Raw genomic sequence first — 18,228 nt, 5'->3', positions numbered from 1 at the left:
TTATTAAGGATATAATATTTAAGTTATAATGTTGCGATTAATGCATGCATTAATGCCCCAACTATGCTCAATGTAGTTAATAATTACTTTAAATGCATCACATTTATTTTCTCAATTAAAACGTTAAATTTTGAAAGAAAACTCTGTCTAAGGATTTATTTGCTTCCTGCTGCGAGGCTGCAAACTAAATGATCGAGCTCTTGTAACCCAAGTTGAATGATCTGCAAAAACTAGGCCAACTGCAAGAAGTTCCTGCAGAGCGCCACAAAGCTCCAATGACAACGGTGGCAGCAGCAGCCGCAGCCGCAGCAGCAGCCGCAGCCGGAGCAGCAGCAGCAAACATCTAAGGCAGTCGCAGCAGCAGCGCAGTAGTTGACGCTGGCGTCGCAGTCGCCGTTGAAGGTATAAAAGGTAGGAGACCGCCGCTTGGCTCGCTCACAAATCCAATAAGAAACGCGCGTGCGCAGCCCGCAGTCAGTTGAACGTTAGCAGCCTCCGCGCCAACTCGTGTCAGATTCGCAAAAAAAAACAACAAAAAAAAAATTAATAAAAAAAAATATACAAAACTAAAGAGCTTTGAGCCAGGCTTAAAGTGGCTTTAGTTGCATTTCTGTTTATTTTGCATGTGGAATATATTGCAATATAATTTATAGCAACTTGTTTTTCAAAGTCATTACGTGTCGTGAGTGCATTTCAAAACTAAAAAGAAAAAAAAAACAACAACATAAAATAAAACAAGCAAAGCAAAAAAAAAAAAAAACCCCCCGAGTGCAGTTGACAATTTATGTGTTAATTGTTTTTGGGCATTTCTTGTGCTTCCTGCAAGGCGAATAATCCACTCAAAGAACACAACTTGCATACTTAAAAAGGCAGACGGACAATATGCACAGCTTGAAGGTAAATGATGACTTGATTGACATTTGGTCATTATATATATATATATATGGATCGTATGTATTCCTATTCGTTATAGATCCCACGCTCCCCAGACACTTTCACTTTTTGTGTGCGGCAGCTCGCATTGGCTTTGCCAGGTTTAAGGTTACATTTTGTGACCATTTTTTTTTTTTTTTTAGCTTTTAATTGCCACTGAAATGGTCTCTGATCTGTTAGCCCTGACTCTGAGAGTGACTTGCTGGCTGCTAACTGTTTGCTGACTCAGCGTCTAACATGCAAAACGACTGGCAATGCAAGCTATTAAGAAAAAAAATTATTAAGCGAATGAGAGCAAATGGCTTAGGTGGACCAACCACAGATTGAAAATCATTCATATGAAAAACAAGGAATTCATTAGAATTTAAAGAACTTACTCAACAAATTTTACCTATGTGTCACTAATAGAACTTGCTGAGAAAAAATCTTTACATCTTTTTAGTTAAGATACTAAGCGCTACCCTTTTCTGAAGATGTTCTATCAATCACACTTAGGGGAAATTTCTGTGGACCAACCTTAAACGGCATTCACAATTAAATAAACAAAATATCAATAATAAAAATTAAAAATAAAAAGTTGCCTTAAATTAAAAAAGTTTCAAGGAATTTAAAAAAAAAACTTCTAATTTCTATGCAAGCTGCTGAGATCAAGAATTCTGAAAGTTTATTCAATTAATTTTACGTTTTAAAAAAAATAATTCTACCTACTTCATATACGTACATACAAAGTGTATTTTAACTTTTAGGATAACTGATAACTGATGAAAAAGTATATAAAACCAAACTTTGTGATATGTCATAAAAAATCATCATCAAATTATAAACTTCATAATACCCCATAGCAATTGGTTGCCACAATGATCGCTTGTGGCACACACCCACATTGTAAAAAGCTGATAATCAGCTATTTGAACTTAGCTTTTGAGCCTAAACACACTACCAGGGCCAAGAGCGTGATCTTCAAAGGCGACCCGCAACAGCATCAGTTGTGCATCAGTTTCAGCTAACGTTTTTTATGTATTGTTATTGTTATTGTTGTTGTTGTTGCTATTGTTGTTAGTGTTGTTTTAAACAAGCTACAAAACTCGTAGTTTTTGGCACTTAACTTGCCCCAATTTTCGAGCATTGAAGTGCACTTACTTTGCCTTATGATGATCATAATGATGATGATGATAATGATGATGTTAATGATGATCGTCTCATGATCGGCACGAGCTGTGCTGTGCAATTGTTGCTTTGTGCTGTTTGTCGTTTGTTGATTCAATTTCAAACAATTCGATTCATTTCACAGCTGCTCGAGAAGCACACAAAAGCCAAAAAGGAAAAGCGTTGAAAATTGGTCTCTGATCTTTCAATTGCTTGACGTTTGCTACGTTTTGAAAGCACACACAAATCTATACAATCTACACTCCGAAAAACAGGTAAAAAAGTTAAAAACTTAGATAGCAAGTACTATTGAAAATGTAGAAAAGTTTATTGAAAAATGTGATTGATATATATATATATTCTAAAAAGTCCACAATAAACATATTTTTTTATATTTTAGAAAGCCTTCTTATTACATTTATTATTATCATATATTTGTTTTTGCTAAGTGTAGCCCAATGCACGGCAAAAAATCAAGAGGTGATGCGTGGGTGGAGAATGTTTTGTTTGTTTTTTTTTTTTTTTTGGTTTGTTTGCTTGTGTTATGTCCATGGAAAGTCAAAGTGAAATCCACATGGAAAGCAAGCCAATTACTAGCTAAATCCCAAGCATAAATATGTCTCTAGGTAATCTGAGCGCAGAGCCGGAGCCGGAGGAGCGGATAACAAAAGCAATTGCAAAGATCAAGATCGCAAGCAAAAACTCGGTCACAGATCACAGTGGGCAACGTCGCTGGAGTGTGTACTGATTGCAGTGTGTGTGCTTCATGGACTGGCGCATTTCCATGCCATGCCATGCCATGCCAAGTGGTGGGCAACTTGTTTAACCGGACCTATGACAAAGCTGCCTAAGGAAAGGCTCAAAATTCCAATGATCAGCTTGGGCCCACCAAATGCCGATCTCGCTCTGACTGGCCGTCCGACTGTCCGTCCGTTCGTCCGGTTTGATCGGCTCCATAGTAATCCAATTAAAGGAACAATCTACGTTTCAATTCAAAACTAATGAACTGTAGTTAATTCACAACAATGGGTAACACATATGTCTGTTAATTGTTGTTGTTGCTGCTGTTGTTGCTGCTGTTGTTGTCGTTGTTATTGTTGTTGTTGTGGCTGCTGTTGTTGTTGGTTTGGGTTCAACTGTTTGGAGCACGTTTTGAATGCAATACTAGCTTAGAGTCTCGTAGCGAATCGGTCTCTACTCTAGCATTTGAAAGTCATGAGCTGTGCTGGCGTTGCTGACGTCGAACTGAACTTGTAGTCTTCTATCTTCTGGCTGGTTCAGCGCCGGCTTCCTTGTCCGTGGTAGTTCCCGACTTCCGTCAAAAGCGACGTATTGCTATAAAAAAAAAATAATCAAAAATAAAACCAAAAATACACACAATTGCGTCCAGTGTGAACAATTCATTGATTGATGATCGACTTGGCGATCAATTAAACAGCGTTAAATGGTCTTAGTGACAAATCATGGACTCGCTCTTTATGATCTTTATGATGAAAGTGAAACAAAACAGGAGCGAAGATTTATCCAAAAGGTGACACAGATTAAATACCCTTCCAGCCATTTATTTGCAGATGTGCATAGCGAAAATAATTGTTTTAATTACAATTATTATTCTTATTATTATACATTTTTGGTTTTTTTGTTTTGCACAATGAGAATAAATCATTGCCAAAATGTTGTATCTTGAGAGGTAACAAATTATTTGTTTATATATATATATATATATATAAATCTAATATCTCTCTCTCTCTCTCTCATTCTCTCTCCGCCTCTTTCACTGTATTTACAGTCCAGTCTATTGTTGCTACTAGCGCTGTCTGTGTGCTTCAGTTGCTGCCATGGCGGACATCGTCTGAGAAAGAAGCCCAAGGTCTACAACGCACTGATCACCACCGATGACAATCTGACCTCGAGTCGCGCCTATCCCGTTATACAGCCCACCATACATGAGCCGGGCTATGCGCCCTTTGGGCCCTATAATCCCTTTGGCTTCTACAGTCCACCCCTGGTGAGATTTGGCCAGCCTTTAGTGCCGGGCTTGCCGCCGAATGAGCGGGTGAGTTTTAATGGAATCAATTTCACTGAGAATAAATTTAATTAATATAATTTAATGATTGCCGATTGCAGTTGCCCTATCCACTGCCCACAGCACCGCAATTTTCACCCGCCTATGCATCCTATGATCCCAGTCAGCCCAGCATTGTGCCGACGGAGGGACAACCGCCACCACAGGTCCAACCACAGTTGGCGCCTCAAACTCCAGCTGAATCGGAGCCAAAGGAGATCATGTCCAAGGAGCAGTTGCCCATTGCGCTCAATGAGCAAGGGTTGCCTCCAGCTCTCATCAAACTCTCATCCCAATTTAATGGGCCACCCATGCAGCTGCCACCTTATCCCTATCACCAGTATCCGCTGATCTATGACCAGACGAGCTATCTGCGTCAACGTGAGAACTATTTGCCACCCTACGACTACTATCCCAGCCAGGGTTATCCGACACGCAGTCCTCCACCGCCAGCTGAGGCGCCTTTAATGCAGCCAGCTGAACCGGAGCTACGACCTTTGCCACTGGACAGCCTGGATGCCACGCCCAGTTTCGAGGATATCAAAAACGGATCGGAGAATAAGAATAGCGATGTGCCCGACGTACCGCCGCCACCAATACCATCCGGTCCAAAGCGCCCCCGGCCGCAAAATAATTGAGGCGTTTTCTGTTTTGTGAAATCTACGCGTATTTATTACCATATTATTTAAGCAATTTCGATTTGATGTATCGTTTTTAATGTAATTCCATAAGTTTAGTAAGTGTTCATCAAAGATAACAAATAAATTAATAAAAACCGTAAATGCGGTGAATGAACTCGTTTGAAGTGGACCCTTGGGCAATGGGATGACTGCACTCGAACTGAGCTTTCACTGTGATATCCCTCTTGGGATTATTTGATTATCTATCCAGTGTATGTGCGCCTATAAATGCAGCGAACCCGGCAGGCAAATTGCACAGTTTGCATTGAGAACGTTTGTAAAAATGAAGCTTACTCTAATCTTAATTTTTTGCTGTTGCCTTTTCAGTTTGGGTAAGTCTTAAAAGTTGAATTTTATGAGTAATTAACAATAAACATTCGAACAGCCTACGGCAATGCCATTGTGGCCACCAAGCCACCATTTGTGCGCAGTCGTTATAGTCTTCGTTGGGGCAAAGCCACAACCACAGCTATTCCGGAGACAGCAACGGGTCGCAACGCAGAGATTGCAACCTCAACTGAAGATCCCGAGGTGGGCACTTCAACTGCCAGTCCGGACTATGATTACTATGGCAATGGCGAAGCTGACAATATGGTGCACAAATAAGCATTAAGCTATAAATTGCAATATCAATTTACACTTTCATTTATATATCTCCTGTAAAGTATTAAAATAAATTCATATTATATATCATTCCAAATTTAAATTTAAATTCAAATTCAAACGTATTCTATCGCAAGTAACTTCCCCTTTTGGAAGAAGAAGCAGTGGTTAACAGTGCTCTGTTAAGTGCATAGGTATACTTGCACTAGGCTAGGTACGGTGCTGTGACTTTTGTTTCAAAACATTCAGATATCATATTTACAGAAAATAAATTACTTTTACCACATAAATTATTTATGCTATGAAATCAACTACCTTATAAAATTTTGACAAACCATAAATTTTGTATCCCATTTATTGAACAGCGTACCGAGCCTGTTCTCTAAAATATTGTATTTACAGAAACCAATTGGCAAACCAGTTATTTAGAATGTTATTAACAAATAAATGTGCACAAAATTTACGTAGCTTTCAAAAAGTTGCAAGTCTGCTTAATAAACAAGCCAGAGACTGCTGCTACTGGCAAGCGACTGCCACCGGTTTAAAGCCAACAGCAACCACAACAACAACAACATGGAGTAAACGCAACGAACGAATGTTGTATTGGTGAGTATTCAAGTTGCGATTAACCACAAGATTGAGAAGCTTTGATTCCGCGCAGCAGCAGCAGCAACAGATATGCCAGCTCAGTTTTCTACACGACCGCAACGAGAGCAGCGGCAGCAACTGGTGTTAGCCATTCGAAATTTTACAGCACGCAACAATCCATTTCAACAGCAAATAAAACATTGAAAAAACCAAAAATGGTGGTAAGTAAAATAAACAAATTAACAATACATTAAAACTCTGCATAGAATTATGATATCTCGGCTTGAGCGCACTTATCGCTGGGGGGCAGGCGGGTCAGCCAACGACCCCAAGGGCAACGAAAATAAATTGAATAAAAAAAACTTGTTGCTCACGGGCAAATATCTGATTTGTAGGCCAAACTGAATGAACAGGAACGCTGCGAAAAGCTGCAACCACTGCTGGATGCAGGCTGGACAATGGTCGAGGGACGCGATGCCATATATAAGGAATTTCTGCTGAAGGATTTCAATCAGGCATTTAGCTTCATGACTGGCGTTGCACTGCTCGCCGAGAAAATGAATCATCATCCAGAGTGGTTCAATGTGTACAACAAGGTGCAGGTCACCCTGAGCACCCACGATGTGGGCGGCCTGAGCAGCAACGACATACGCATGGCTACTTATCTGGAGGCACAGTTCAAGCTCTTGAAATAATTCTTATACCAAATCTTTAAAAGTATATTTGAATCCTTTTGTTAATAATGAAATAAATAATCAGCCCAACATGGACTTACTTAGGATTTGATAGTCCTCTTCTTTCAGAACGTCCGGTGATGTCTCATCCTTGACATACCCCAGCGCTTTAAAGAACGTCAACGAATTCTCATTATTATTTAACACAGTCAACATTACTTTCTCCAGCTGCCAAAGACGCGCACAAGCCTCCAAAATTTCCATCATAAACTTGCCAAGTCCCTTTCGTTGATACTCGGGCGCAATTTGTATTTCATAGCTACGAAAACGAGCAGTGGTTTAAAAAACTTTATTCTAAGGCAGAGCTCATATATTTACCAGTAGAGCACACAATCTCCATCATCCATATCGAAGCGGAACATTGTGTAAGCCACGGGCTCCTTCTTTGCATTCTGTGCCACCAAGAAACGTGCCCAGTTCTTGTTAAGTTCGGCCTGTTTGATTTTGGGCTTCCAGCCCATTTTCAGCTTCTTGTAGTAGGGACCAACATTCTGTTCCGCTAGCTTAAATGTCCATTTGAGCGTCTTTGCATCCAAGTCGCTCTTGGCGCGGCAGCTGAGTTTGAACTCCTCGCCAGACTGCGATTTGAAGCTGTCGTAGGGCAGACTCTCAAGTGGATTTTTTGCGCGTGCTGCTGACTCTATAAATTTGTGCTTTGCAGCAGCACTTAGGTCATCTCGATTTGTCATTATCGCAGTTTAATACAATTAACTTCACTTGTATTTACGCTAGGAGAGTGTCTTGTACTAAAAAGCGGGAAGGTAGTGTTGACGAATTCGAATGGAAATGCAACACTGCAGTACAAAGACTATGCAACACTGGAAATCTATCAACAAGTAAACAACGCAATCATTTGGAACTTAGATATTTATTGAATTTACTATCAACAAATAAAGGTAAGGAAATCGGTTAGCTGCAGTGCGGTTACAAAGCAATACTGATCAAGGCAGGTCGAAATTTTTTAGTACATCTGTAGCTATATAAATTTAACGTCATTAACATTTTCTTTGCAGCATTGTAAACTAATCAGAAGATTTCTGGAAATCATATTAAAATTCATTTAACAGAATGTTCAAAAAGTCTAAGCCAATGGTGGAGCCTCCACCAACAGCGCCCACAGTAGAAGAAATGCTTGCCGATATTGAAACATTTAAAATATCCCAGCCGACAAGGAATAGCGCCAGTAACACAGCAGCTCTGGAAAACGTATTGCTAACAGAGCCAGAAAATTTGACTTTGGAGACGTGGTGGCAAGTTTTTGATGAATATGATCAAAAAGTCAAGAAACTGGCATCCACGGAGGGCACATTGGACGCACAAAGGGAAAAGTTGTTGGCGTGTAAGGAGAATCTTGAAAAGAAAGCTAAAGAGCTGCGTGATGGTATTCATAAACAGCAGACGCTAATAAAGGATACTGTTGATTGTTGATTAGTACAAAAATTAATTTCTTCAATTCGATAAAATAAACAAAAACAGCAGTTTCATATATCGATAACGATAACAAAGTCCCCACAAATTGTTGATAAGCACATACACAACGCATGTCATCGAGTTTGTTGGTAGGTAGCGCTCATAAAGTATCGATACTTGTTACCTGCAGCCGTTTTTTTATGTAGGGAGAAATAAAATAATTGTTTTTAAATTATTTGCACTAAAATGCAAGTCCTTAATTGAATAAAAAGTGAGTTATGCCAATTCGAGAATATAAGTAAATAATAATCGCGAATTGTAAGAGAACAACGTCGTATTTTGGGCCCGTGAATAAGCCAGGGAACAGGTTTAGGCCAGAAAAAAATCTTGGCTGGCTTACCATTTACGCCACAGCGTTAATGGCAATACAACAGCGAGCGGAGGTCGATTGGCTTTGTGCGTGTGTGTGTGTGTTTGGCTGTGTATGTTTTCCTATGTTTGAGTGTGTGTGCTCGTGTAGTTGCTTTAATATTTTTTCTTTAACTTTAAGCCAAATCCAATTACCAAAACGAGAAAAAAGCAACAATTGGTGTGTGCAAAAAATAAAAATAAAAATAACCCTTGTGTAAATTGGCTAATTGAATTTTACGTATTATCTTATTTTGGTTAAACCACAAAACAACAACAGCGAGCAGCGAGTAGAGAATACTCTCACACTCGCACACACAAACAACAATAAGAAATGCTCACAGCACAGGATTATTATCCAATTAAACCGTTGTCAATTCTGCTTAAGAATGCAATTCATTAAATGACCAAATATAAATGCGAAAAAGAGAAAAAAAGCTTGGCGACTAACAGTAGTTTTCACGGGCATACACCAATACAAGTGTAACACATGTGCCCGAGTGTGTGTGTGTGTGATGTTTATGCCTCTGCTACGTGCGTGTGAGTGTATCCGTGTGTACTGTGTGCCTGCTTGTGTGTGTGAACAAAGTGCTAATGAGATGCTGATGCTGGAGCTGTGCTGCTTCTTGCCAGCCGTTTGTTGCTCTTGCCATTTATGCAAAAATACGTAAATTTTGAACAAAAGATGTATATACATACTTTATTGTTTTGATCTGTTGCGAATTTCGCCTGCTAACGAACTCGACTTGCCAAAGGTGAAAGCAACTTTTTGTTCAATACACTTGTGCATGGTATTATCAGTTTCTCATGAATGGAGTAACGCTTTAATTGCGATATTTTCCGTATTCTGTAAAGTATATATTACTGATTAATAAGTCTGTTTACATCTGGTCATTTAATTAATTTTATAAGCTTCTTAAGTTGACTTAATTCGGTCTTTCTTATCAACTTATCTCTCATAGGAACTCATAGCTCAAAAGTTTAATTCTTTTATGAAAAACTTTATTATTTTAAAAAATATCTTGAGGAATCTCAAACATTTACTTAATTTTGCTTATAGTATTTATAGACTTTTAATATATAATATATCGAAAATTGAGTTTTTTCTTGAAGATATCTTTTTCCAAAATAAATAAATCAATTTAGATTATTTTTATAAACTTTTAAAGTTGTCATAGTCTCGTCTATTTTATGAATATATCTCACATTGGAATTATCGCTGAAGGGTTTCAATCTTATATAGGAACAATGTTTTTCTTTTATACCTTGATTCATTTCAAAAATACGATCTTTAAAACATATCAACGTCGAATAATTATTATATTATATAGCTCTGTTAAAAATTAGATAGACAAATATTAAAAAGCTTTCTCAATCGACTTAGCGAAAAGTATGTAAGGGTATTTAAACTTCGGTGTTCGGACTTCAATGATACATTTATTACTTGTGTATAATTGTTGAGCTTTTGTTGTTTGCTGGCTTTTTAACTGATGTGCATATGTTGATGCTGTGTGATTTGTGTGATTGGTATTTATAAAGTGCAATCTCTTTGTGCTGATGACAGAGGCTACACAGTTACTGCAATCAGTCCATCGATTATACTCATTTCTTATATATGCCTCACTCATTCATTCCCCATTCCTCCACAGCAGCTACGCGTGAGATGTCACTTGCCACAATTTGCATCGCGTCGGCTGTAACGGACTTTCCCACTTTGGCACTACGGATTATTGGCAAAACACCAACAACAACAACGAGAAACGCTGCAATAATGTAAGAGACGACGGCTAACAAAGGTCAATCTAAGCCAACCACACGCAGCCTAGAACTAGTTAGGTTTCCACAAATACACACATACATTATACACATACACACAGCTATAGAAAAGACAGGCACACACATATAGAAGGTTGCAAGAAGCATGGGCTGGCTGCTGGCGCTCCTGGCGTTGCTTGTGGCAATCAGCGAGCTGCTAGCAGTTCCAACGCCGCTCAAGCTACCAGGTAAGATACAATCGAGACTTTCGCCTTAACCTCCGATTTTAATCTACCTTCTCTACCCACACACACACACACACAGGCTACACACACAAACTGACACCGTACATAAAACACTGGGAGGCGGCGAATTTCGATCGCGCCGTGTTGCAGGCGGCGCAACTGCGTCACGTGGAGCAGGCACGGGCGCGACGAAAAAGACAGGTGGAGGAGCCCTCAAGTGGCATGGGACTGGCGCACACAATTCGTCTGAATTTCTCTGCACATGACAGGTGCGTGGGTGACTTCAATTGCATACAATTGAATTCATATTTTTTCCTCCTTTGTTTTTGCAGAGACTTTCTTTTGGTGCTGCGTCAGCAACCAAATTCGGTGTTTGCGTCTGATGTCGAAATCGAGAACACATTGGGACCCATCGATTACGATGTCTCACGCATTTACACGGGCAGCCTGGAGGATGATGAGGCGGCGCATGTCCAGGCAATACTCACCAGTGATAATCTGCTCGATGGCACCATTGAGACGCAAGCAGAGCACTATTATATTGAGCCAGCGCAGCGTTACTCACAGCAATTGGCGGAGAGCGGAGTGCACAGCATCGTCTACAAGCTAAGTGATGTGAATATGCAGCAACTGCAGCAACAACAGCCGAATTCATTTGGCAGCGGTTTGTCATCCGAGGCGCCCATCAAGACGCACTGCGCCAGCGAGCGACTTCGGCGCAAGCGTTGGCTGCCCGAGGAGGAGGTAAGGCACAGGATACACATTTAAATTTCTATCTTGTTAAATGTACTCATTATAATTATTCTCCATGCAGCACGTCACAGTTCCCACTTACAATCGCAATCCGCCGCTGCCTTTAGATCTGGAGGTGCCCTACAATGATGACTTTCGTGTGCTCGCCTCTGAGGAGGATCGCAGCGAGGAGGAATCTCGTAAATCGACAACAACAATGCGCAGCACAGAAAGCTTTCTGGCCACTCTGACTAAACCGACGCCGAATCGCAATATACTTGTAAATAACTATAATCCCTCCAATGTCGGCGACGGCAGTCGCAGCTACAACACCAACAACAATAACAACAACAACAATGTGCGAAAATTGTACACGAAACATAAAAACATTATTGTGAGCACGTATAATCGACCCATTGAGCCGGAGTTTGGGACACCGTACGAGGAGCCCAATGTCAACAATAGCAATAGCCTGCCAAATAACTTTTTCAATGCCAATTGGACAACGCTCTCGATGGGAATGGGCAACAATGATCGGCCTAGTCATAAGACACATGTGGAGATCATCACCAAGAATGGTGCGACAAAGAAACCCAATATTATAGTTAACAACTACAATCCGGAGATTGTATTTGCACCCAATCCTCACAATCCCAGTTTCAATAGCATGCTAATGACAAATCTGCTGAGTGGTCGAGGCGATGATATACACAATTCTCCCCGTCTGTTGTACGATCGCAAGACTACGTGCATGTTGTATTTGCAGGCAGATCACACGTTCTTCCAGAAAATGGGCAGCGATGAGGCCTCCATTGAAGCCATCACTCGCCATGTTCAACGTGCCAATTCCATTTATCGTAATACGGATTTCAACAACGATGGCAAACCCGACAATATCACATTCATGATCAAGCGCATCAAAGTGCACAACATGAATGCCATGAAGGATCCCAGCTATAGATTTCCTGGCAACTATGGCGTGGAGAAGTTTTTGGAATTATTCTCAGGTGAGCGAGCTGAAATAATGTATAATAAATATGCATATTAATTGTATTTATTAATTATGTAGAGGAGGATTACGATGCCTTCTGCTTGGCCTATATGTTCACCTATCGTGACTTTGAGATGGGCACTCTCGGCCTGGCCTGGACTGGTGATCTCAAGAATGCGGGTGGTGTTTGCGAAAAGAATGGACATTACCGTGGTTCATTAAAGTCCCTAAATACGGGCATTGTTACGCTCCTAAATTATGGCAAACATGTGCCGCCAGCGGTTTCGCATGTGACACTTGCCCACGAGATTGGCCACAACTTTGGCTCACCGGTGAGTAAAACCTCTTTCATTCCCATATCTGTAAATCTACAACATTTAACTACTCGCAACAGCACGATCCGGAGCAGTGTACGCCTGGTGGCGAGGATGGCAACTTTATCATGTTCGCACGCGCCACTTCGGGCGATAAGAAGAACAACAATAAGTTTAGCGCCTGTTCGCTGAAATCCATTGAGCCCGTGCTGAATGCCAAGGCACGTTCGATGAAGGGCTGCTTCACGGAGCCACAGTCTTCCATTTGTGGCAATGGCGTTGTGGAGCCCGGCGAGCAATGCGACTGTGGCTGGGAGGAGGATTGCAAGGATTCGTGTTGTTTTCCCATGTCCAGGCAACCGCATCTCGATGAAACACCCTGCACCCTGACACCGCATGCACGTTGCAGTCCGTCGCAGGGACCGTGTTGCACGACCGATTGCAAGGTGAAGTTTGGCGACAAGTGTCGCGATGACAACGGCTGTCGCGATCCCTCGTTCTGCGATGGACGTGTCCCCCAATGTCCGCCGTCGGTCAACAAACCGAACAAGACCATTTGCAACAAGGAGTTTGTGTGCTACATGGGCGATTGCACGGGCAGCATTTGTCTGGCCTACGGCCTGGAGTCGTGCCAATGCATACCTGGTCCGCAGGATGATCGCATCAAGTCGTGCGAGCTGTGCTGCAAGCTGCCCGGCGAGGAGAGTCCGTGCCGTAGCTCCTTCGAGTGGAACGAGGCGCCCTTCGATGTGCCCGACATGTACTCTAAGCCGGGCACACCCTGCAATGACTACAATGGGTATTTATATTAAATTTAAGCAAACATTTCAATTACTAATTTGTCTACGCTTTGCAGCTATTGCGATGTCTTTCAAAAGTGTCGCGAGGTGGATCCATCGGGTCCACTGGCCACGTTGCGCAAGCTGCTATTATCTGAGGAGAGCATTGCCACATTCAAGAAGTGGATGCAACATCATTGGTACACGGTGGCTCTGGCAGCCATTGGCGTTTTCCTGCTGCTGGTACGTGAAACAAACTTCGTATTAAATTTAAATTTAGTCCAATTTACACCAACTAAAAGATACAATTTAAAAGAGTTAAGATTGAAGATCTTGTGCAAATGTTGTTAGATGGTGAAAATTGTGTTTTAATGTGTTTCTTGAACTTGACCTGATTTTAATGAGTTTTTGTTCGGCAAAGTTAATGCGTGTGGTTACATGTATGCTGAGGGATCAGCTTGAGGCCAAAGAACAGGCCCAGGGCGAGGGTGAGACCAATGTCAATAAACCCCGAAACGAATCCAGTAAACAGAAATGAAATAGACGCCCATCTGCCGTTGATAACTAAGCTAATTTAGAGCGCATTTAGGCTTGAACTCATGCAAAACATACTCAAATCGCAAAGCAAACTTAATTTTCCTTTTTATACTAATGGTATATGCGTTCTTCCACAGATAATGAGCATAAAGCTGCTGGCGAAACGCTCGAATCTGAAACTTAAATCGGTGACCATCATCCACAGTTCGACGACGGAAACGGTGCGTCTGCCGGAGAACAACAATGGTGTCATTGTGCACACTGCGGTGCGCACCAAAGTCCCATTCAAGAAGAAGGTGCGCGGTGAGCGAAGCAAGAAGTCAACAACTGGCCTGGCCACCGGAACAGCAGCAGCCACTGCCGGAGTACGCTCGAGTGGAGCGACCAAGGCCAGCGGCAATGTGGAGCCAAAGAAGACATCTCGAACACAGGCGTTGGTCAAAAAGAAACTGAAAGCCACAGCCGCCGACGAAGATCAGACCAAAAAGTCCAAGAAGCTGGGCAAGCACATGAAAGAGATCATTGACTATTCGCAGCGCAACAATAATGCGACTGGTGTCGATGATGCCTCCAATCTGTCGACGACCAACAATCACAGCAACACCTTTGGCAAGGTGCAAAAGTGGTTATTGGAATCGCCGATTGTCGCACAGCCCTTGTCGCACATGGAGCATAGCTCTCGGGTGCGCAAGGTGATGAGCAAATCGCAATCGACGCCAGAGCGACTAGTGCAAAAGACGCCGCAAAAGACCAAGTCCATGGGCAATCTGTCCAATGAGAAGGTCAAGCTGCAAGTGGTATACAAGCCGCCGTTCAAGTTCTCGCTGCGGCTCTCCAAAAAACCCAAGGTGAAGACGCACGTGGTGGGCGTTAGCGCTGGCGCGCGTCCCAAACGTGCCCAGAAGAGCATAACACGCTTCAGTGGAGGTGGTGGAGGAGGAGGAGCTGGAGGCGGCGCTGGACAGGCTTCCACGTCAAAAGGAGCATATGCAGAGCGCGCCAAGCGTACGGCTCTGTTGCTCTGCAACGAGGCCGAGGACGATAATCAAATCCTCACGCTCAACGAGCCAAACTACGAAACTCTGAAGCCGCCGGCGCCGGCGCGCAACTCCACGGAACATTGCTACGAGAATGTGGAACTGCCCAGTGATGTGAACTCGAAGCAGCCAGGCAGCAGCTCAAATCGCGCCAGCTTGGAGTCAGCAGTTGCAAGTGCAACAGCTGCAAGTGCCACACAACGCAGCTCGTATCGTCGCTCCAATTCGCTGTCCACACACAATCCCTTTGCGGTTGCGCCTCGTCGCAGCAGCAGCAGCAAAGCTGCACAGCCAGCTGGTGGCTCCATAAATTTAACACGCAATTTTGGCAGCACACAGAATCTGATTAATCTTAGCCAGAACATGGCCAAGTCTAAGAAACGCAGCAGCCTCAATCTGAAAGCCAAAAATGGCAAAGAACCGCCAACAACGGCGACGGCAGCAGCAGCAGCAGCAGCCACACCAGCAGTAGCCGCACCACAACGTCGCTCCACTTCCAATGCGAATCTACGCAGAAATAGCAGCGCCTCGAATGCCATACCACCCCAGGGAGCACCTGTGCCGCCAACGCGCACTGCGCGCAACAGTTTCAGCAACATTCCACGCGCCACACTCAATGGCCAAACGACACCGGCGACAACAACGCAGGCGACGCCGCCAAGCTTTTCGCGTCAATCCTCGAGCAGCACAACGACAACGACATCGGGTGGGAATATGCCACAGCTGCCACTTCCACTGCAACAGTCCGCCTCCACGAGCGCCGTCTCCAACAACAGTCAACAGCAACAGCGTCTCCCAGCTGCGCGACGCAGTCTCAATAATTTTAGGGCACGCTCGAATCCACCAACAACAACAGCAATAGCAACAGGAACTGCAGCTGGAGCAGCTGCAACAATGGACAATGAGCTGCCCTCGGATCTGGAGGTGGTTGTGTCCGATGTTGAGAATTTGGTTAGCTAAGATCAACGCGATCAGTTTCGTATTCATTTCAAAAGCAACCAAGTGAAAGTGATAAGTCCTAAAGTTAGTTATACAAATTGTCGCATAGGTTTACATAGATTTGTATATATATATACATATATATATATATATATGTACTTTACACTGCCTTAAACTTGCCGTTTCTGCTGAATATGTGAATGCCACGCCCCCTCGCCCCCCCTACCCACGCAAAACACATATAAAACTGACCATCAAATACTATTGACAGTGGTTACTCCGCAATTGGAACTATCAAAAACTAAAGTTGAACAGAAATTCGTCATTTGCCTTTTTTGATATCTAATTTAGAATATGGCTTATTCGATTGCATATAATTTCAGTTTGTACAGTAATAATTAAATCTCAGAAAATGTATATTGCACTCAACAACTTTCAATTATTTGTATAGCTCAAAATCGAGTTCAGAAATTCGTCAATATCAATATCATTTGGGTGTAATTTCATTTTGAACAGTCATAATTTAATCAGAAAAATAGTAGATTGGCAATCAGTGACTTTTAATGAATTGTACAGGTTAGTTAGCTTTTTAAAAGCACAGTTCCAGTTTAGATGTGACCACTGTCCTTGGACACTGATACCGCTCGTGCTTATGGCTCGCCACCACCCACACATAACACAACACAACACGATACAATGCAACACTCATAAAAATACGCTCACCCACCCAATGCCGCCCCACCCACCACTGACACAACCACCAGCAACACCGTCACCGCCGAAGCCAGCCGCACTCACCGCACATTGTACCTTTTTACATACTATTTAACTGTTGTATTGTATTCGTGATCTGATCTATAACTATAACTTGTAAACTGTACTTTTGTCTATTATTACCTATGAATTGTGTTCAGTTGTCGAACTACGATCGATTTGTATATGTAAACGAAGCAAACAGCAGCAATATCCTAACTGATCTGTAACTTGTAATGGCTTTTTCAATTGACTCCTCTGGTGAACTATTTTTTATAACGAAAAGCAAGAATTACAATAGATACCGATCGATCAATAGCTAATCTATAATATTCATCTCGATTCGATTGCTGCACACATTCAAACTGTTATCATGTTTATTATTCGCCACAAATTGGCGCCTGTTTTCTATATATATATATATATACATTTATTTGTACACAGTATTATGTTTCTCCTGAATCGAATATCTTTTATCATAATCCTTAAAGTATCGAACAACGACCATTGTCATCTATAAACTTCGACACACAGAACAACAATACAAGGTGCTATTTTAGTAACGAATGAATGTAAAAAGTTAACCAAAACAAATTTTAAAAAACTCTTATGAATATACTAATCCCAGACGAAAGATCAAAATGATATTAAGATTTGTAGTTGAGATAGTTAGAGAGAGATAGAGAGAGAGAGAGTGTGTAGCCAGGGGCAGTTGCAAATAGAAAATATATACAATACATGCATAATTAGAAAAAAAGAAAAAGAAGAAAATACTATCAATAACCAACGATAAATGTCAATAAAATCAAAAGTAAAATGCATCGAAAGTAGTTTGTAGTAGTCGCAACAGAATCAAATAGAAAGTTAATAATGCAGTTAGCCGAGACACATTTCCACTTGCTAATAATGCAGTTAGCAGAGACACACACCACTTGCCCACAGTCACTCCCATTCACAGACACACACACACGAACGCCTGCGCCATTCTTAGTAGTAGTGTATATAAGAAAAATCAAAGCGAAAAAAAAGATAAATAGTTTTTATATATGCAATAACAAATTAGAGCAATGAAGAACAACTAAGAACACCTAACGATATTCATACACACATAGTCACGTAGAGCGTATCAAATCACAAATAAATCGAACAAAGCGAACGGCTTGCAAAATAAGAAAAAGAAATTAATAATTACTAACTGTAGTCGTATAAGCTAAACAAAAATTGGAAGAATACCCATTCATAGTAGTTTGTAAATGTAATGTGTTGAAAAATCGACGTTCGAATATTGCGTATAGTTCTGATATGTATTTGCATTTGTATGGCTGGTACAATATTTAATCGGGGCGTGCAATTTTTATGAGCATTTTGGGTATATTTTTTTGGAATGTACAACGCATTAATAGACATATTGACACATAAAGCTCAGCTCAAATGATCAACCCAAAACATAAAATAAAAAAGGAATACAGAAATGCAGACCGACAGTCAACGTTAACGCGTGTAGGCAAGTTATGAAACGAAAAATTAAAACGAAAAACGAACAAAAAAAAAACAAAAAAGTACGCGACAATCGCTTTGA

General features: G+C 41.6%; 6 protein-coding genes across 9 annotated transcripts; 5 read left to right on the top strand and 1 right to left on the bottom strand.

The window, feature by feature from the left end:
- The first annotated feature begins 762 nt into the window (after positions 1-762).
- On the top strand, positions 763-4,919 carry LOC6569625 (extensin). Its single transcript, XM_032741554.2, has 3 exons — positions 763-897; positions 3,869-4,135; positions 4,207-4,919. The coding sequence occupies exons 1-3, from the start codon at positions 883-885 to the stop codon at positions 4,780-4,782; spliced, it is 858 nt and encodes a 285-aa protein (XP_032597445.1). The 5' UTR covers positions 763-882; the 3' UTR covers positions 4,783-4,919.
- A 188-nt stretch (positions 4,920-5,107) lies between these two features.
- Positions 5,108-5,430, top strand: LOC6569626. Its single transcript, XM_001996085.1, has 2 exons — positions 5,108-5,156; positions 5,210-5,430. The coding sequence occupies exons 1-2, from the start codon at positions 5,108-5,110 to the stop codon at positions 5,428-5,430; spliced, it is 270 nt and encodes an 89-aa protein (XP_001996121.1).
- A 368-nt stretch (positions 5,431-5,798) lies between these two features.
- LOC6569627 (pterin-4-alpha-carbinolamine dehydratase) lies at positions 5,799-6,796 on the top strand. Of its 3 annotated transcripts, none has more exons than XM_032741561.2 (3): positions 5,799-6,033; positions 6,095-6,236; positions 6,411-6,796. In XM_032741561.2, exons 1-3 carry the CDS (start codon positions 5,858-5,860, stop codon positions 6,708-6,710), a joined length of 618 nt encoding a protein of 205 aa, XP_032597452.1. In that variant the 5' UTR covers positions 5,799-5,857; the 3' UTR covers positions 6,711-6,796. The 3 variants fall into 3 exon arrangements, with proteins under 3 accessions (XP_032597452.1, XP_032597451.1, XP_032597453.1); XM_032741560.2 differs by having other exon boundaries at positions 6,089-6,236; XM_032741562.2 differs by having other exon boundaries at positions 5,802-6,033; positions 6,092-6,236.
- On the bottom strand, positions 6,708-7,457 carry LOC6569628 (N-alpha-acetyltransferase 40). The gene is made up of 2 exons (XM_001996087.3): positions 7,068-7,457; positions 6,708-7,008 (listed from the first exon to the last, which is right to left on the bottom strand). The coding sequence occupies exons 1-2, from the start codon at positions 7,436-7,438 to the stop codon at positions 6,771-6,773; spliced, it is 609 nt and encodes a 202-aa protein (XP_001996123.1). The 5' UTR covers positions 7,439-7,457; the 3' UTR covers positions 6,708-6,770.
- A 131-nt stretch (positions 7,458-7,588) lies between these two features.
- Positions 7,589-8,425, top strand: LOC6569581. The gene is made up of 2 exons (XM_001996088.2): positions 7,589-7,645; positions 7,763-8,425. The coding sequence occupies exon 2, from the start codon at positions 7,818-7,820 to the stop codon at positions 8,175-8,177; it is 360 nt and encodes a 119-aa protein (XP_001996124.1). The 5' UTR covers positions 7,589-7,645; positions 7,763-7,817; the 3' UTR covers positions 8,178-8,425.
- A 1,761-nt stretch (positions 8,426-10,186) lies between these two features.
- Positions 10,187-17,371, top strand: LOC6569582 (disintegrin and metalloproteinase domain-containing protein 10). 2 transcript variants are annotated; one of them, XM_032741555.2, is made up of 9 exons: positions 10,187-10,570; positions 10,647-10,836; positions 10,900-11,311; positions 11,382-12,306; positions 12,369-12,622; positions 12,685-13,403; positions 13,461-13,626; positions 13,805-13,871; positions 14,058-14,164. In XM_032741555.2, the coding sequence occupies exons 1-9, from the start codon at positions 10,489-10,491 to the stop codon at positions 14,102-14,104; spliced, it is 2,862 nt and encodes a 953-aa protein (XP_032597446.1). In that variant the 5' UTR covers positions 10,187-10,488; the 3' UTR covers positions 14,105-14,164. The 2 variants fall into 2 exon arrangements, with proteins under 2 accessions (XP_032597446.1, XP_001996125.1); XM_001996089.3 differs by lacking the exon at positions 13,805-13,871 and having other exon boundaries at positions 10,217-10,570; positions 14,058-17,371.
- The last annotated feature ends 857 nt before the right edge of the window (positions 17,372-18,228 follow it).

Source organism: Drosophila grimshawi, unplaced genomic scaffold (genome assembly GCF_018153295.1).
Source record: "Drosophila grimshawi isolate 15287-2541.00 unplaced genomic scaffold, ASM1815329v1 contig_311, whole genome shotgun sequence".
Classification (NCBI taxonomy): domain Eukaryota; kingdom Metazoa; phylum Arthropoda; class Insecta; order Diptera; family Drosophilidae; genus Drosophila; species Drosophila grimshawi.
Note: the sequence above shows the minus strand (reverse complement) of the source record. Positions and strands in the feature narration are given on the sequence as shown.

What these genes read in the sequence shown, in the direction of transcription:
- LOC6569625 (XM_032741554.2), top strand. An exon ending in GCTTGCCGCCGAATGAGCGG is followed by an intron (nt 4,136 to 4,206) that starts GTGAGTTTTAAT and finishes TGCCGATTGCAG; the next exon opens with TTGCCCTATCCACTGCCCAC.
- LOC6569626 (XM_001996085.1), top strand. Translation starts at nt 5,108, where the DNA reads ATGAAGCTTACTCTAATCTTAATTTTTTGCTGTTGCCTTTTCAGTTTG. An exon ending in CTGTTGCCTTTTCAGTTTGG is followed by an intron (nt 5,157 to 5,209) that starts GTAAGTCTTAAA and finishes ACATTCGAACAG; the next exon opens with CCTACGGCAATGCCATTGTG.
- LOC6569627 (XM_032741560.2), top strand. Translation starts at nt 5,858, where the DNA reads ATGTTATTAACAAATAAATGTGCACAAAATTTACGTAGCTTTCAAAAA. An exon ending in AACGAACGAATGTTGTATTG is followed by an intron (nt 6,034 to 6,088) that starts GTGAGTATTCAA and finishes GATTCCGCGCAG; the next exon opens with CAGCAGCAGCAACAGATATG. An exon ending in TGAAAAAACCAAAAATGGTG is followed by an intron (nt 6,237 to 6,410) that starts GTAAGTAAAATA and finishes TCTGATTTGTAG; the next exon opens with GCCAAACTGAATGAACAGGA.
- LOC6569628 (XM_001996087.3), bottom strand. Translation starts at nt 7,438, where the DNA reads ATGACAAATCGAGATGACCTAAGTGCTGCTGCAAAGCACAAATTTATA. An exon ending in GGAGATTGTGTGCTCTACTG is followed by an intron (nt 7,009 to 7,067) that starts GTAAATATATGA and finishes TCGTTTTCGTAG; the next exon opens with CTATGAAATACAAATTGCGC.
- LOC6569581 (XM_001996088.2), top strand. Translation starts at nt 7,818, where the DNA reads ATGTTCAAAAAGTCTAAGCCAATGGTGGAGCCTCCACCAACAGCGCCC.
- LOC6569582 (XM_001996089.3), top strand. Translation starts at nt 10,489, where the DNA reads ATGGGCTGGCTGCTGGCGCTCCTGGCGTTGCTTGTGGCAATCAGCGAG. An exon ending in AATTTCTCTGCACATGACAG is followed by an intron (nt 10,837 to 10,899) that starts GTGCGTGGGTGA and finishes TTGTTTTTGCAG; the next exon opens with AGACTTTCTTTTGGTGCTGC. An exon ending in GCCACAACTTTGGCTCACCG is followed by an intron (nt 12,623 to 12,684) that starts GTGAGTAAAACC and finishes TACTCGCAACAG; the next exon opens with CACGATCCGGAGCAGTGTAC.